At 54.1% G+C, this 18,554-nt stretch overlaps 1 protein-coding gene and 1 pseudogene across 4 annotated transcripts in view; one reads left to right on the top strand and one right to left on the bottom strand.

The window, feature by feature from the left end:
- The window catches only part of TBCD (tubulin folding cofactor D), a 163,667-nt gene that overhangs the window by 118,799 nt on the left and 26,314 nt on the right, over nucleotides 1-18,554 (bottom strand). For all 4 annotated transcript variants that reach the window (XM_059379943.1, XM_059379944.1, XM_059379942.1 and 1 more), the window contains exons 8-13: nucleotides 16,838-16,883; nucleotides 15,005-15,137; nucleotides 9,235-9,371; nucleotides 8,015-8,075; nucleotides 7,057-7,131; nucleotides 1,735-1,829 (exon numbers count right to left, since the gene is read on the bottom strand). In XM_059379943.1, coding sequence (XP_059235926.1) covers nucleotides 1,735-1,829; nucleotides 7,057-7,131; nucleotides 8,015-8,075; nucleotides 9,235-9,371; nucleotides 15,005-15,137; nucleotides 16,838-16,883 — 547 coding nt within the window. The remainder of the gene's footprint in view (nucleotides 1-1,734; nucleotides 1,830-7,056; nucleotides 7,132-8,014; nucleotides 8,076-9,234; nucleotides 9,372-15,004; nucleotides 15,138-16,837; nucleotides 16,884-18,554) is intronic.
- On the top strand, nucleotides 13,703-14,066 carry LOC132003796 (small ribosomal subunit protein eS12-like; annotated as a pseudogene).

Here is an 18,554-nt window from a genome sequence, read left to right on the forward strand (position 1 = left end):
AGATGTGGAGAGACCGGCGCGCTCGCAGACGCCGCTGATGGGAATGGAAACGGTGCGACCATCCTGGGAGACAATTCGACAGCTCCTCAGGAAGTTAAAGACCGAGAACCACATGACCCAGCAGTCCCACTCCCAGACAGAAACCCAAGAGAAACAGAATCACATGTCCACACAAAAACTTTCACACAAAGGTTCAAAGCAGTGTTGTTCATAATAGCCAAAAGGTGAAAAATCCAAATGTCTATCAACTAATACACAAATAAATGGTGTCGTGGGGACGCCTGGGGGGCTCAGTCGGTGAAGCGTCTGCCTTCGGCTCCAGTCACGATCCCAGGGTCCTTGCATCAGACCCCGCATCAGGTCCCACATCAGGCGCCCTGCTCATGGGGCGCCTGCTTCCCCCTCTTTTCCCTGCTCATGCTCTCACTCACTACTTCTCTCTCTCTTAAACAAACAGATAAAATCTTAAAAAAAGGGGGGGGGCGTGTATCCATGCGATAGATATTAAGTGGCCATAAAAGGAACAAAGGACTACTGTTGCGTGCTACAACACGGACGGACCTTAAAGACCTCACTAAGCAGAAGAGGTTGGATCAAGCCCACTACCAGAGTCCACTATAAGAAATGACCAGCAAAGGCAAATTTAGAGAGACAGAAGCAGACGTAGTGGTGGTCTGGGGCTGGCTGTGTTCGGGAGAAATGGGGAGTCACTGCCCGAGAGCACAGGGTTTCTTTGTGTTCTGAAATTAGATCATGGTAACGGTTGCAGAGTTCTGTAAATATACCTCACACCACCCAACCGCACACTCTAAATGGGGGAACTTCATGGTATTTAAAATTTTACCTCAGCAAAGCTGCCACAAAAATAAACAGAAGGATTAAATAGAATCTTGAGGGTCTAAGAGCCCTCCTCACACTTCACAACACCAAGTCCAAAGCCATGACTCCTGTCAGCCCACAGCTTGGGCGCTAAGAGTATGACGCAGGCCCTACCCGTCTGCACAAACGTCTCTGTTCCGGACAGAAGTCCGATCCCACGCTGCGGAGCATCTGTGGTGACGTGGCCCAGGAAGGCACCTTCTCCTTCTTCACAGATAGCCTTCCCTTCTGTGCACAGCGGCACCGCCAGCCGCACCCAGAGCCGATCCCCGCCAGCCAGACAATGCTTCCCACGGCCACAGCCCCAGGCTCCACTGCCACGCCCGTCAAGGGCCAACAGCTGGGATCCGCAGGCTTGGAGCTCGGTGGTCCCTCTAGGTCTGGGGCACTGTGCCCGTCCTCCTGCTCAGGCCGCTCCCAGGCTTCCTCCAGCTCTCCGACCCCAGCCGCTGCTCGTGTGAGTCCAGGGGACCGTGATGTCACGCCACGTGATAAACGCAGCAGCGCATAACTTAACAGGCAACAGCACCCCCACAGGGGAGAAAACCAGTCCTGAGGGACAAGAAAATCTCGGACTTTACCAAGGTGCCAAATACACAGTCTATCTGTGCCGTGGTATTAAAATCTCACTGCAGGGAGAAGAGGCAGTCAGAAGCCCAGAAAGGTCAGCACAAGAAGAAAGGGTGAGAGCCGCAGGTCTGGTTTGCGCTCTCCTGCACACCAACGTGCAGGCAGCGAGGCCAGAGGCCTGGGGCGAGCCCGCGGCAGCCCACGCTGGGGACTCAGGGTGACATGAAGCACCCAGCTGGCCACGAATGGTCCTGATGATGCAGAGCAAACGTGCGCGGTACTTACCGTCCTCGAGTCGAGAAGGGAGCAACAGGCCTCTTCTGCCCAGTTCCGCCAACGCCAGACAGCCACCATGCCAGGCGTTGTCCGTCTCCTGAAAACTGAGACACACGGACAGCCTGAGCCTGCGACGTTCGTGCCGACTTCTCCCACCCCGCCCTGGGCCCTGGGGCCTCCCTAAAACCCCCTCGTGAGTCTCCCAACAGTCCGCTGGCTACGGAAGCAAAATATTGCAGCTTCATTAAAGGGAAGCACCGCATTCGGGCACTTCTCTTCAGATCTCCCAATGACAAGCACCGGTCCTAGGTGGGCTCCACATGCTGCCGACACGGAGCAGCTGCAGATGCGCGTCAGCGAGACACCCAGGCTCTGCACAGGGCTCCTGTCACAGCAGCGCGTGCCGGCTGACGACACACCCGGCGACTGACCCCATTCAAGGCACTAAACCTGGGGCCTCGTGGCACAGCGATTCTATCCAATTCCGGCCAGCCTATGTTAGCAGAAAGGGACAGGGAGACCGCTCTTCCTCCTCGCCTGACTTGAAGGAGAGATTCAACAGGGAGAATGAAATGCCATTCAGAGAACGGTTTTGCACTATTTGAAACACTGGCTTTTAATAAACAACTGTAATTAATTAAGTCGTAGTAAAATTGTACACTAATAAAATGTCTCCGGAAGTAGTTTGGGGCTCTCACTTCCAAGTGCGCCCCGGCACCACAGTTACTGAGAAGCGCTTCTTAGATTGGCAAGGGCTCTCCTGAGAGTTTCTCCACTTGGCTGCCAAAATAAACATGGAAATACACTTCACCAAAAGCAAGAGACGTTAAAGGGCTCTTTTCCTATTCTAAATCATCAAGTGATGACAAAGAAATGTTTACAAAAACCAGATAAACTGCACTCCTCGCTAGCAACAACACAGGAACAATCAGAAAGGACAGAGTGCAGGCCCCTCTGCTCACCCAACAGACGCTCGCAGAGTCCCGCCCAAGCGCACGGGCCCGCGGACACGCACTCCCTGAGACAGACAAAGGTGCTGCCCGGGCCCTCACCACCAACCAGTGCCAATTTCTACTGACAATTATAAATTTTTAAGCTACAGGTATTTTTCTAAGTGTCTGTCACAAAGGCTATTTGACCATATCAAAATTGAATACTGCACTTCGTGTGCTTTAGGATTTTAACTGGAAAGAGATGCTGTATGCTTTTCATAAGATTTGATAACATTTTAAAGAACCTTATAAAAGATCAGCGTTATGATGACTCAATTATCAGTAAAACAACCACCAGTTACACCAATGTCTGTTTCCGAACTAAATGGACTGCTGTTTGTCAATGGCTACGGAAGGGCGGCATGACCTCCGTCAGGCCTGCGGCTTGAGGCAAGGAAGACCCTCGCCTTGCCGGCCCCTACTCTGCCCACTCCAGGGGGGGACCCAGGACAGTGCCTCCCCGGCACAGTGCCTGGCCTGCAGCCCGACTTCTGCCCATTCACTCTCTCCAAGGCCCCACCTGCACAAGCAGACGTGGACGCAAACACGCAGACCAACAGCAGGAGCATCACTGCCTCGGCTGAGCCAGGGAACGCTAGTGCTCTGCAGAGGGGCTGAGGGCAGGCTCCGCCCAGACCCAAGTGCAGGGCAATCCTGAGAGGGTACAGGGTTACAGATGAATCAAGACCAGCAAACGGCACAGCCATGAGTGGGTAGACTCAAGAGAGAAAAGCCACAAAGGCCTCAGGGACCCTAGCCTCATATCCCCAAGGGCAGTAGTAAGCACCAAAGGAGAATGACCCCAAAAATGACCAAGCGGAGCATGTGGAGGGCAAGCGACCGTCAGTGTAGAATGAACAGTGAAGACATTCTCGTTTATCTTGGAAGGACACAGGAAAAATGGTGCCCCTGGGGTACCGGGAGGAGGGACACTGTGTACCGGGGCAGGTCAGAGAGAAGCACTTCACCATCTTTCCTTTCGTTTTGAATTTTTAAGTAAAATAGTACCCAATCAAACGCAAAGATAAAACTAAGAGACGAACAGAAAGGAGCCATGTGGCACATCTCCTGCTGAGACAGGGGGCTGCTCCCAGGGCCACGGGGGTTCCACCAAAGGTTTCTCAATGTCACAGAGATTCCGAGAAGTCACAGCACCCACAGCACACCTACGCCTGGGACCTGGGGCTGCCGTCTATCTGCTAACTGGAGACCCCCGTGCGGTTAAGTTCAGACAGCCAACACTACACCCTGCACAGGCCACCAGGGCCTTGCTCCCCTCCCGCAGCCCCTCGGCTTCTGAGGTGGACCAAACTGCTGGTCTAGCACACACTATGTCTGGGGTTCTGCCCTGAGGTGACACTGCTGGGGCCAGCAAGGGCTAAAGCACTGTTTTCTAAGGGGGGCGGGGCCGCAGGCATGGGACTGCCGGCCGCACACCCCGGGGCTGGACGTAGGGAGCGGCAGCTGCTGGATGATGGCCACGCCACTCACACTGGTCCAGTGGGGCTCACCGTAGGGCCCCCTGGGGACAGGTGTGGCTTCGTTTCACAGAACCGGGCCTGCAGACGGAGCAGGGAGTGAAGGGCCGTCCTGGGAGTGGGGTATGCTCCGATGACGGAATTAACACCCTATGACGGCCCCTTCAGAAGAGCCTATTCCAGGAGAACACAGCAGGAGGGACGAGATGGTACCGGCATCTGTGCCAGGCCATCTGCCAGTCCTGCCGCCCACCCCCACTGCACACCCCCTCCACCAAACAGGCTCCTGCTTTCCAGGCTCTCAAGCATTTGGGGCTGGGCTGAGGGGGACTCCACTCTGTGCCCAGTCCCGCAGCCGGGTACGTCATGCCCATCCAGGGAAAGGCTGACTCTGCACTCAGGTCCTTTCCCTCGATATCCCGCTTGTCACTTTGGGCTGCCAAGCCTGGGAAGCGAGCGGTAAAGCAGTTTCTACCCTCCACTAAATACCAAGACTAGAGGAAGACGAAGGCGGACTAAACTATCAAGGACGAATGAAGGAGACCACAGGTGCAGGCCGGGACAAAGGGCCATATGTCTGGCCAGTAGAAAATATGTTCTAGGAGTTTGATGGAGACACACAAGGTCAAGGGCCCTAGGCCTCCAGGCAGAGGTGCCGTGAGCGGTGAGGGAGGTGCAGGAGCACTGGAATGGCCACCACCAGGAAAGCTGGGACCAGGGACGCCACCAACAGGGGGCCGGAGAGGGCAGGTGTGAAGGGAAGGAAAGAGCCCGGCAAGCAAGAGCCCGAGGGAGGGCTGGGGAGAGAGACCCCAGAGGGTCCGTGCAGAAACGCTCTGAGGAAGGAAACAAGAAAAGACTTGAGGCTGACCTGCCATGCCTAGGCAAAGGGGCCAGGGAGGACAGGCTGGGGGTGCGGGCGGGGGTGCGGGGCGTTGGTGCTTTCCACCCTCCCAAGGCCTGGCTCAAAGTGCTGCCCTCTCCCAAGACCAGGGAGCTCCACCACAGCCACACAAGCACCGCCACTCGTCGCTGCCCGGGGACTCACCGCTGCGCTCGGGACCAGCGGGATCCCGCACCGTCCGCACACTCACCGCTGCACCCTCGAAAAGCCCAAGAGGACACCCTAAGCCAAGCCAGCAGAACCCGCACACGGATGGGGAGCACTCTCCTCCCCCACAGTCACAGCAGGAGCACAGGCTGCCCGCCAGGCAGTTTCCCCTGAAGACATACTGGCCACACAAGCAGCCCTGTCACTCTGAACAAGGGGACACTTGACATCCTATTCCCTGAACTCCTCCAGCGGTCAGAGAGCGGCTGGAGATGAAGTGCCAGGGAAAGGCCGGAGGAGACACGCATGCTGTGGGTGCTCCCGGCGCAGTCTTGGCCACTGACGCACAGGACCGAGCACCCGCCAGGGCAGACAGCTCCTCTCCCTACCCACATGCCCTGGCAGCCCAGGAGGAAAACAACTGGGGACCAACCAGCAACACCCTTCTTAGAAACACCTGCTTCCAAAACCCAGAGAGAGGTTTCCCCAGGCAAAGTTAAGAGGCCTCTGGGACAAACCGTACCAAAGATGCCTCGCACACCACAGTGCGCCCAAGACCACACCACGCTGCCCGGGTCTCTGCCCTGCTCCTGCCCGCAAGACCCAGGCTCAGACCCCAAAAACCCGCAGCCTGCATAGACATCCCTGCCCACACCCACATCATGGGCCAGCCAAGGGCCTCCCAGATGCCTCCAGAAAGGCTAAGCCAGATAAAACACAACCATGACCCCATGTGACTATTAATCTTTGAATTTTTTTAAGAGGCGGCAGGGAGTGGAAGAGAGACAATCCCAAGCAAGCCCCACTCCCAGCAAGAAGCCTGACGCAGGGCTCAACCTTACCCCAACGGAGATCATGACCTGAGCCCAAATCTAGAGCCAGACACTTAACTGAGCCCAACCAGGCGCCCACCACATGCCGCTGTTTGAATTTAAATCCAATAAAATTAAATTAAATGTAGAATTTTTTAAAAAGCAGAATTCGGGGCGCCTGGGTGGCTCAGTGGTTTGGGCTGCTGTCTTTGGCTCGGGTCATGATCTCAGGGTCCTGGGATCGAGCTCTGCAGGAAGGCTGCTTCTCTCTCTCTCTCTCTCTCTCTCTCTCTCTGCCTGCCTCTCTGCCTGCTTGTGATCTCTGTCTGTCAAATAAATAAATAAAATCTTTAAAAAAAATAAAAAATAAAAAATAAATAAAAATAAAAAGCAGAACTCACACCAGGTTATACAAGCCTCTTTATAAGGTCCACAGTCACATGAGGCAAGCAGCTACGACAGAAGCAGATCTGGAACATGCCACACCACAGACCTTCTCTCAGATGTCACCCCAATGACCCCAGGTTTCTTCGAAGAATGATATGGATGTATGTACATGTTCAAAACCACCTTCTTCTTCTTAAAGTTTTTAAATGTAATGGGATTTAAGCTGATAAAAGAAATATAACAGGGGCGCCTGGGCGGCTCCGTGTATTAAAGCCTCTGCGTTCGGCTCAGGTCATGATCTCAGGGTCCTGGGATCGAGCCCCGCATCGGGCTCTCTGCTTGGCAGGGAAACCTGCTTCCTCCTCTCTCTCTCTGCCTGCTTATCATCTCTGTCTGTCAAATAAATAAATAAAATCTTAAAAAAAAAAGAAAAAGAAAGAAAGAAAGAAATAGAACAGAAATAACTAGAGTTTTCAAATTTAACTTCAAAAGGAAAACAAAACGGCTCTGGAAGCTCTGACAAGTAGCTCAGCTGAAAGAAAGCACACACGGACGCGGGAACTGCCGCTGCTTCTGACCAGAAGCGCGTCCCCTTTGATTTTCTCACATACCTGAAACAACCCAACACGGACCCGACCACATCGTCCGCCGGCTCTTTGGGAAGCCTTGCAGCCATCCTGCCGATTCTGAAAAAGAGAGGCGCCGTCCATCAGCATCAGCAGCCCGTGGTGAGGGGACAGTCAACGAGGAGCTGCCCCGACAACTTCCCTCCCTCCAGAGAACGGGAACGAGTGGCAGACGCAGAGCCAGGCTCACACGCACTCTACACAAGGCCTGTTAGGGAGCCTCACCCCAGTGACATACACGGACCGACACACATCTCCTGAGGGGAGGGAGACAAAGGGGAGGCCTCGCCCACGGGGCAGCAGCCGGCCACTCATGGTCGACGGCACCCAGCCCCAGACCTGATACCCTGACCCCCCCCACCCCCCTCCACCTGGCGGGATGTCCTGCTAGATACCCCCGACCTCCCTGCCCGGGCAGGAGGCTCCCTGCCCAGCCCACTCCACCCACATGGGACACTGGGCCCAGAGGCTACCAAAGTGAACGCCTTCTCCACGCAGGCACCTCTCTGCAGGCCGCTCCCTCAGGCATAAGAGCAGACCAACACCACCTCCCCGCTCAGGGGCTCGGGGACTGCATGAGGCTGTGCTAGCATCTGCTCGCTACATGGGGGCTCTGCCTGCCTGTGCAGGCGGCGGACAGGGGCTACGCTGAGCAAGAAGAGGAACATCTGAAAGGTGCAGAAAGGCAAACTGGGCGCGCTCATAATTCTGTCCACTCTAGCCAGAAGGTGAAGAAGATGAAGGAGCCTCATTCCCTGATAATGATTTTTAAAATGAGAACATAGAGCAATGAACATATATTAGAAAAAACTATTCCACCTTCTAAAACCCTCCAAGCGGTTCACAGCTCTCAGTCGCACATGAAGGCTGAACGGCAGGAAGGTTCCTTTATACGCCGCTGCCCCCGGGCCCGGCTCCCCCCAGAGCGACGGCGGGCACCTACCCTTTGGCCGCAGACCACCGCACGATCGTGTCCTGGTCCTTCAGCCCGACCAGCAGCTGCTCTGCAAGGACAGAGGAAGGCCAGGCCCATGAGCTCCACGCACTCACCCCTGTTCTAAGGTAAGTTCTTCACCTCCCAGACTGAAGGTGTCCCTCATGAGCACCATGAAGGGAATCACATGAATCATTTTAATTACAAGGGGAAAACATCTCCTTTTCCTTGTTTTTAAATAATGATTTAAAGCCAACTCTTGCCATTGTTGCTAAAAAGCAGACCCACGCATCAGGGCAGAAAGCACCAGTGAGGAAGACTCCCCAGAGATCAGTGTCTGCAAGGGGCAGGAAAGGGGCTCTGGTTGGGGTCTCAGGCACAGGCCAGACTTTAGGCCCAAAGAAGTGGGGAGATGTCAGAGGCCTCTCGGTAAGGGCCTGACACGTCCCACTCAATGGAGACCTTGACCGAGGGCACCCAGGCAGCCTGAGAAGGCCCAGCATGGAGGAAGGACAGGAGCCTGTGAAGAGGTCATGTTCACTCTGCCCGGGGCAGTGCAGGACCTTGGAAGTGGGGGGAGCAGTAGGTGTAGACAACTCTGGGAAGCAGCTCATGGTGAAAGGGAGGAGAGCGGACATGAGGAAGAGCCAGCACTAGGGGAGGTGTGCTGCTGTCCCTCACGGACAGCAGGAGACCCCTCAGTGGGGGACAGGGGGAACCTGGAAAGGAGGGGTGAGGAAGGCGGGCAGGTGTGCGAGGCTGCTGCAGTGCAGCTCTGCCCCACTCCGTGAGCAGGAGACACTCCCTCGGGTAAGAGGAGGGCAGGGCCCAGAGCTCTGCAGGTCTGCAGCGGGAGGGTCACCGCACGTATGTCGGGTCAGGGAAGCCACTACTTTGTCGCTCCAGGAGAAGGCCTGAGGCCACAGGCCGGATGCACCCAGGTAAGGCACAGTGGAGGGCTGAGGGCAGGTACTGCGGTAGAAATACAAGGGCTCGCACATGGGAAGCAGCCAGTAAACACAGTGACAGGGCCAGGGCCGAAACAGCCACGGGCATCAGGACCACAGGCCAGCAGCCACAAGCTCCATAAAGGTGAGGGTGGGGAGGGCCACGGAAGGCCGCGTGACACCAGCACAAAGCGGGGAGGAAGGCATGCAGCCAGCGCAAGGCCCCTCAGAGGAGCCCCACCAGCACCCCCAGGACCAGAGAGCGGCAGGCCCCCTACCCACCTATCACGCTCTCCACCTCCTCAGGGATGTCATAATCTCCGTCACTGTCGGGGGTCTCCACCTGCGTCTTCGCCTCTCTCTGACTCTGGGCGCAGAGCTGCAAGTTAGCGGCCAACGAGCGGCAGCCCCGCTGGTACCTGCACAGAGAAGCACCACCTCAGACCCACGGCCGCTCCTGCTCGCGCCCAAGAAGAAGGTGCCCTGATGACTGAGGTCAGAAACTTAGTGTCCCTTAGAGTCTTAGCGGGTGCCTGGGACAATTCCTTGTGTCTTACAGAAAGGAGACGGAAGGAGCAGGGAGTCACTGCCGGCGTCCATGAGGGCTGCCAAGACACGGAACGACCGCTCTGAGCCACAGAACAGAGAGTGTCGTGCAGGGCTGGGGGCAGACAGAGGACCGAGCAGGACCACAGCAGTGCGCTCGACAGAAGCAGCAGCGAGGGCACGCGTGGGGCCCACGGCGTCAGCCTTATTCACAAGGCGCTCTGCCTCCTGTCCCTACTGCCTCCCAGGCCCTTCGCCCCCTGCCCTCTAGAGCTCACTCACTGGCCAGCGCCTGCAGACACGGTCTCCAGAGCCTTCCTCTCAAGCCCCAGCAGGCGCAGTCCTCCCTGCCGCCCCCGTCTGAGCTGAGACCACAGGCATCACCCGTGTGCCGTGAGGGCACAAGCACAGGCCGGCTCCCATGCCTGACTGCACGGCTCCTGAAGCTCTGGCTGCCAGCTTCCCCAATCTGTCAAAGGCTACCCAGAGGCTTGTGACGGGACAGACGTAAGGACACGCACGAAGGCCCGTCAATGCCACCTTCCCTCCTGGAAGGTGGGCGCCAGTGCGCCACCCCGAGGCAAGCACGAATGGGCCAGACGGGCGGGTGGCCCGGAGCACAGAAGGTGCCCAAGTCCGGGTACAGAGCGCACCTGGGGCTGCAGCCCGAGGCGGACTTCCAAGCGCAGACAACTGGTGCTTCGCAGACGGAGCACAGAACCCGAACCAGCCCCGGCACTGCTAAGGGCAGCCCGCAACAGCTCATTAACTCCACGGACCAGTTTCCAACTCCGTTTCCAAGCAAGTGCGGTGGCAGGCAGCCCCTGGCGGCCCACTTCAGATGTTCACGCAATCCTCTCCCCTTGGTGTCCCCCCAAACCCAAGGACTCCTTCAGATCGGGAGGCCACAGCAGCGAGGGGACATCCCTCCCAAGAAGGCTCAGGAAGACTGTGGCTTCCGTCTTGCCACCCCCTCACTCAGAGCACACGCCCACACGGTGCACTGCACTATGGAGAGCCCCGCAGCAAGAACTCAGGGAGGCCCCCAGCAGAGAGCCTACAAGGAATGGAGGCCTAATGACCGGGGCGTGCTTGGGTGCCCCCCCCCAAGCAAGGAGAGCCTTGAGATGGCAGCTGCACTGGCCAACACCTTCCTGAAGCCTTAGACAGACCCTGACCACAGGACCCAGCCACGTTACACCCATTCCCAATCCAAAGAAACAGGCACATTAAAAATGCATCATTTTAAGCTACTAAATTTGGGGGTACTCTGTAACATAACTGTGATGTTGTCATTTACCATAAGAAATCTACATTGGGTCTTTGTCCATTTCTGGATTAAGGAGGTCTTCATTTATGTTCATGAAGTGACCTTTGGAAAGCTCCCAGGTCTCCTAAGGATGGGGACTGGTCACCATGGAAACCAATCACATGACTGGAGGGTTGGACTTTTCAATCTCACCCCCTGACCTCTGAAGAGGGAATGGGGCTGGAGGTTTAGTGAATCACCAACAGCCAATGATTTAATCAATCATGCCCCTGTAATGAAGCCTCCATAAAAATCCAAAAGAACAGGGTTTGGAGAGCTCCTGGGCTGGTGAGGGTGTGGAGACCGACCTGGAGAGAGTGGTGTGTGCAGACAGCACACAGCCCTTCCCCCACACCTCGCCCTGGGCATCTTTTCCCTCTGGCTGTTCCTGAGTTGTTTCCTTTTATTATAAACTGGTGATCTAGCAAACAAAATGTTTCTGTGAGTTCTGTGAGTTTCTCCAGCACATTAACGGAGGAGAGAGATGTGGGAATCCCAATTTGTAACTGGTCGGTCAAAGCACCGGGGACAACCCGGACCTGCCACTGGCATCTCAGTAACGGGGGTTTGAGGGGGTGAGACACGACCATCTCCTCGGACTGAGCCCTTAACCTCAGGCGTCATGAGGAACCAGATACTACCTTCGGGTAGACAGTGTCGGGAACTGTGAGACCCAGGAGTTGGCTGGTGAAAAACCACACCTCAGAGCTGACATCGGAACGGAGCGGTGGCTTCACAGTTACCTACCACATCAGGAGGTAACTGATCTGGGGAGAATGACGCCAACCACCGCAGGCTTGTCCTCAAGACCACCAAATGCCCAGCACAGGGCCTAACAATGGCTGTCGTCCTGGCTCCTGCCTCCTCAAATCAGGACACACACTGATTATTTCACAGGAAAAGCACTCACCCTGACCCACAGTAACCAGAAACTACAAAGATGATTGACTTCAGGCTGCTGTTGGGTTTACCTTTCTGCAACCAACTAAGTCATAAGCCAGCCACCACTGGCACACACGAGATGACAATCCAGACTGCGATTCCGTTCCACACAGCACAGAGGTGCCCAGGGGCACCCCACTTTCACATCTCTCTTCCTCCCCAAAGGTACTTTCTAAACCGCAGCACAGGGGAAAAGAGCCCAAGCCGAGAGCAACAGTCTTGCCCGGTGGATGAGAAGAGATTCATGACTAGAGAGATTGCGAGTATCTGGAGACAAGTGTTGGAGGAAAAGTAGCTCTAAGAGGGAAACCTGTAACTGCACAGACGTCTCCTTGGACCCTTGCACGACCCCTAAGATGTGCGAGGACAGGCAGGCCCCAGAAGCACCGTGTGAGAGCAGCTGGGAGGCTGAGCTGCGCTGACTACTCTACAGAGTCAACGGAACCCTGGGGAGTCCCTGGGATGGGGGCCCACCAAGGCAGACCAACCAGCCGTGCGCTGGAAGTGAGGAGCGTGCGCTCCAGGGAAAAGGAACGGGAACAAGACCACCCTGACAAGGTCTCAGAAAGAGGGAGCAGCCCCAGCGAGTTACCAGCCTACCAAACGTGCTTACTCCTCGTCAAGGGGAGATAGCCAACAGAAGGACACTGAAAATTGAACAAAAATGTAACAGTGGAGATAAAATGAAGAGAAAAAAAATGAATATGGAAGAGAGAGAAAAAGTAGCAAGAGGGTTGACTTCCATTAAATGGACATGGAAATGCAAACTGAACTAAGTAATTATGGCGCTGAGTTACTCCCCTTCACATGGCCCCTGCAATGACTAATTTTATGTGTCAACTCGACTGAGAGAGCACCCAGATAGTCGTCAAGCATTATTCTGTGTGCTTCTGAGTGTTTCTGGGTGAGATGAACTTTTAAGTTGGTAGACTAAATAAACCAGTGTGGGTGGGCCTCGTCCAATCAGTTGAAGACTGGAACACAACAAAGAGGCCAACTCTCCTCTGGGGTAGGAAGGAATTCTTCGTGCCTTTAAACTCCAATGCCGTTGTCAGCTCTCCTGGGTCTCCTGCTTTCTCACTCACCCGGCAGGTGTCGGGACTTGCCAGTCTCCAAAGCCACGTGAGCCGATGCCTTAGAAGCGTCTGCACACAGGCACACACATCCTCTCAGCCTGTTGGTTCTGTGTCCCTGCAGAACCCTAACACAGTGCTGAACACTAATTTTCCTTATTTTTTTTTTCCCAAGATTTTATTTATTTGTCAGGGCGCCTGGGTAGCTCAGTGGGTTAAAGCCTCTGCCTTGGACTCAGGTCATGATCCCAGGGTCCTGGGATCGAGCCCCGCAATGGGCTCTCTGCTCAGCAGGGAGCCTGCTTCCTCCTCTCTCTCTGCTGCCTCTCTGCCTGCTTGTAATCTCTGTCAAATAAATAAATAAATAAATTTTTTTAAAAAGCAAGCTTTTATTTATCTGTCAGAGAGAAGGGGAGAGAGAAAGAGAAGTGAGCACAAGCAGGGGGAGCGACAGAAAGAGGGAGAAGCAGGCTCCCTGCTGAGCAAGGAGCCCAACATGGGGCTCAATCCCGGGATCCTGGGACCATGACCAGAGCCGAAGGCAGAGTTTAACCATCTGAGCCACCCGGGCAGCCCCTGAATATTAATTTCCCATGGCATTTTGGAAACTGACCACTAGCATTTAGTCTCATAAACAGCTTCTTACAGAATCAGCTGTATGACCCAAAAACTAATTTCAGTAAAACATCACACCCTTCTCTAGAGTTTGCTGGAATTTGAGACAAAGGCTGAGCTGAACTTCACCAAACTCCTCCCAAAGCACCCATAACAATACTTGAAATAAACCTAAAGACTCTCGGCCCTTCCCCACCAGCACTGAGTCACGGGATGGGGGAAGCTTGAGCACCCTCGAGGTCCGGTTCCCCCATAACCCACGGCCATGGCCAAGGAAGGCCCTGGAGGGGTCATGGACATTAACAGTGCTTTACAGGGGGCTGAAGACCACCAAACCCACGGAGGCCTCGCACGTGGACTTGACGAAGCTGCCAGAGCCATCTCTGTGCAGCCGCGGCAACTGTGCGGGGCCCACGCGTGTGAAGCTGGTGGAGGCTCTGTGCTGAGCACGTCAACCTAATTAAGACCGACGACAACAGGAAACGAGAGCAACGGACGGGCCTCTGTGAAACTGACCAGGAAGGGAGACCCCGCAAAGTGGCTGGTGTAGCTGTGTGCTGGTGCAGGACTACGGCAAAGACTCTCAGGCCAAGGATGTCCTCAAGGAATACTGCAAACGCGAGAAATGAACAAATACAAAACTTCGTTCTTGTTCCTCACAAAAATACAAAAACAAAACAGAAAACCTGAAGACTGTTAAAAACACAGTACTCCGGGGCGCCTGAGTGGCTCAGTGGGTTAAAGCCTCTGCCTTCAGCTCAGGTCATGATCCCAGGGTCCTGGGATAGAGCCCCACGTCGGGCTCTCTGCTTAGTGAGGAGCCTGCTTCCTCTTCTCTCCGCCTGCGTCTCTGCCTGCCTGTGATCTCTGTCAAATAAATAAATAAAATCTTAAAAAAAAAAAACAAGGGGCGCCTGGGTGGCTCAGTGGGTTGGGCCGCTGCCTTCGGCTCAGGTCATGATCCCAGGGTCCTGGGATCGAGTCCCGCATCGGGCTCTCTGCTCAGCAGGGAGCCTGCTTCCTCCTCTCTCTCTCTGTCTGCCTCTCTGCCTACTTGTAATCTCTCTCTGTCAAATAAATAAATAAATCTTTAAAAAAAAAAAAAAAAAAAAAAAAAAAAACAAAACACACAGTACTCCGAGCACAGCAGAAGTCTGTTTCTGTGGAAGCCACTAATTCTAAGGCTTCTGTTAACGTCAGATGGTTAGTTAAGACCGCTTCTGTCGCAGGCAAAGGCAGCTTAAGGAGTGAGAGCTTACGTCCTCCAAAAGGAGCTTCCACTGTGCTTTCTCATTAATGGGGCTTTCCCTATAATGAGGCCAAACTGGTAAAGTCATACTGCATCTGAATAAGGTCCCATAAAATGCAAAATCAATCCAGCTTGTTATCCTACCTGAAAGACGTAGAGACAGAAAAAAAACTAAAAGGAACACTTTTCCTTTCCAAATCAGAAACACTGCTGAGACTAAGGAAATGAAGTGGAAACAGAAGATAACAGTGTTCTCAGTCATGAGAGGTGCAGCCCTGCCTATCGCCCTCCCGGCCTCCCCGACCCTGCTCTACCAACCTCCACGTCGCCACCCTGGGCTTCAGGAATGTCAGTCCCAGCCGCTGCACAAGCTTCACCCCAAGTTTCCGGAGCAGGGTCTGGTTGCTGTCGGGCAGCCGGCAGCTCTCCAGGCACTCGAGAACGGTGGCGGCTGCAAACAACAGCATACACAGCTCAGACTGGTGGGCAGGGTCTTCTGTGGTCTCCCAAACTACACCCCCTGGGTTTGGCCCCCACAACATTAAAACCACAGAGGGATCTACAGGGCCCAGATGCGGTGTGACGGCCAGATGTACCATGGACCCCTGAAGCTCTGCTTCATAGAGAACCCCTCATCCCACGTCATTTCCCAAGCACAGTGAGAGTTGAATCTGCTCAACTTTCTCACTATGAAGCCACAAATGTGCAGGCTGGCAAAAAAAAAAAAAAAGAAAGAAAGAAAAGACAAAGAGGAGCCCCAGAAAGAGCAGGAAGCCACACAAAGCAAAGAACAGCTGATGCGAAACACACAGTGGATCATAAGAAATTGTGCAAACATCATGGGCCCAGCCCGGTGGGGAAGGGTCTCCCCAAAGAGGAAAATGCGTGGTCAGGGCCCTGTGCTGCCAAGGCTGGTTGGGGGGACGAGGTGGCATTACGGGGAAACCGGGGCCAGGAGAATGCACAAGATGGCATTTCGTATGAGACAAGGAGGGCAACATTTCAAGACAAGTTGTCACAGCATCTGAATCACTTGCGCAAGGACCCAAACAGCGCACAGTGACTGACGTGGTTACGAGTGACAGGGACATAAAACAGACCCAGCATCCACTGAGGAGGACGTGTGACAATGCTGAGCAAAGGCTCCTTGTGTCTCCAGGCGTGACGGCAGCACCAGCGCCTGTCTCCAAAAGCGCCCTACCTATCTTCTGGGGGTACACACTGCAACAGACCCAGGTAAGACGGCAGGCGGGCGTGCTGAGGAGGACACAGGGAGCCGAGACGCCCATGACTGAAAAATGTGAAGCCCGGGACAGAAGTGCGGGAGTTCACTACACTGCTCTCTCTTCCTTCATACGTGGCTGAAAGTTTCCAGGATGAAAATTTCTTTAAAATATAGGCTCTACTGGGCGCCTGGGTGGCTCAGTGGGTTAAAGCCTCTGCCTTTGGCTCGGGTCATGATCCCAGGGTCCTGGGATCAAGCCCCGCATTGGGCTCTCTGCTCAGCGGGGAGCCTGCTTCCCCTACCCTCTCTCTCTGCCTGCCTCTCTGCCTGCTTGTGATCTCTGTCTGTCAAATAAATAAAATCTTTAAAATATATATATATATAGGCTCTACTATTCAAAATTTATTCACAATTTTTCACAAATTATTCACAAAATTTATTCACAAATCTTCTAAAATATATCCCTGCAAGAAATTTCTCTCGGTCCAGGTAGTAAACTTCTCTGCAGCAAGAATCAGAGTTCATGATCATAAACTGAGCTTCTGTCTAAAATTACGAGTATGGGGGAAAAGGTCAAAGCCGTGACCCTGGCTGCAGAGACACAGCAGCTGTGACTGGCGTCCCAGGAGGTGAGCCAGAGACCTCGGGGTGTGTCCACATCACCCTGTCCCCCAGAATCAAAACCTGGCACACAGCACATCAAGAGCCCAGACCTCCCATACAGGCCTAAAAAAAAAAAAAAAAAAAAACAGATTAAAGCACACATGCACACACAAAACAAACAAAAACAAAGAACTATGATAGTGTCCGAGTACGACAAAACTTACGACTCTTGTAACTACGAATAAAGTGTGAGAGAGACACACATTGGATCATAAACAGGCAAACTCACGTCACAAACACACCCTCTTACAAATAAACCTTACCATAGGGTAAACAGTCTTCACGTTTTCCATGCTTAAATATTTGTGCCTTTAAAAAAGAAAGAGTCAAATGTTACAATTGTATTTACAAATTTAGAACATAAATCATCAAAACAGTTCACTGCATCTTCCATAATTTTTACTCTAAATATCACAAAATAACTAACAGTTTCTATACGTGATAAAAGAATTACAAGAAGCAGGAGAGGCGATGTCGGAAAAGGACTTCGTGCAGTAGGAAAGCAACCATAAGGCCAGTCCACTTGGGGAGCACAAGGCAGCGCTGGTGACACGTACCCAGCCGCCAGTGAGGGCAGCAGCCATAAGGAGAGCAAAGAACCTCACTGGGTTTTCTTTAACGACCTGAGTGGGGCGCCAGGGTGGCTCAGTTAAGCCTCTGTCTTCGCCTCAAGTCGGACTCCACCACCCTGGGATTGAGTCCCCATCGGGCACCCTGCTCAGTGGAGAACTGCTTCTCCCTCTCCTGCTGCTGCTCCGCCCACCCCGCCGCCAGCTCCTGTTCTCTCTCACTCCACTCTGTTTCCCTCAAATAAATAAATTTTTAAAAAATCTTTGAGGACCTGTATACAAGAAAAGGTGTCAAAGGGTCAAAGTTACAGGCCCAAGCAGCTGTCGTGAAGGTCAGGAGCCCAAGCGTGCACTCCTGGAGTGTCACTCATGCGCAGTCAACACGGGAGAAAGGGCTCCCCGGGCTTCTCACACACATTTGCTCATCCTGTGGGGCCCTGGCAAGGCATCTCCCACCCCTTCTCCTGTAACCAGGGACAACGTCCAAATCACAGACCTCACAAGCTCCAGAATGCTCAACCTGAAATTTTACCCTCCACTTCCAGGTCCAAAGAAAAATGGGACAATTGGGGCGCCTGGGTGGCTCAGTCAGTGAAGCGTCTGCCCTCGGCTCAGGTCATGACCCCAGCGTCCTGGGATCGAGCCCCACGTCAGGCTCTCTGCTCGGCAGGGAGCCTGCTTCCCCCTCTCTCTCTGCCTGCCTCTCTGCCTGCTTGTGATCTCTGTCAAATAAATCAATAAATAAAATCTAAAAAAAAAAAAAAGAAAAAGAAAAATGGGACAATTCACACAAGCATCAAGCCCCTTAAACAAAGAATCCTAGCACTGAGCACTTCCAAGAATTTCTTACAAGAATTTCCTCTCCTTCAGAAACAGTATTTAACCAGCAGAGTGAGAACTACTTCTTAGATGCGAAGGTCTGTACGCCCACGTGCGCTAGACACCCGTCCCCGACACCAGGTCCTGAGAGTCAAGGAGCTGCTCAGCCCTTCGAGCTGCCCCCACATGGCGCACCCCATCCGCACCCGGACTCGAGAGACAGACAAGCTACCCAGGCTATCAGAGCCCACAGAGTCCTCACAATGGCTGCCGTTTTAAGCCACAGGCTTGGGGTGGGTTGTTAGCCAACAGAGAACGCTCGACTTGGGAAATTCACCCTGTAGGTAAGGGTGCTTCTGTCTAAGCCTGGACAGCAGACGCCACCGGGACAGCAGGAGGACACGCGGTCGGGACATAGAGACCCACCGGTGCGGACACGCGGTCAGGGCGTAGAGAGACCCACCGGTGCTGACACGCGGTCAAGGCGTAGAGAGACCAACCGGTGCGGACACGCGGTCGGGGCGTAGAGAGACCCACCGGTGCGGACACGCGGTCGGGGCGTAGAGAGACCCACCGGTGCGGACACGCGGTC

This window comes from Mustela nigripes, chromosome 16 (genome assembly GCF_022355385.1).
Source record: "Mustela nigripes isolate SB6536 chromosome 16, MUSNIG.SB6536, whole genome shotgun sequence".
NCBI lineage: Eukaryota > Metazoa > Chordata > Mammalia > Carnivora > Mustelidae > Mustela > Mustela nigripes.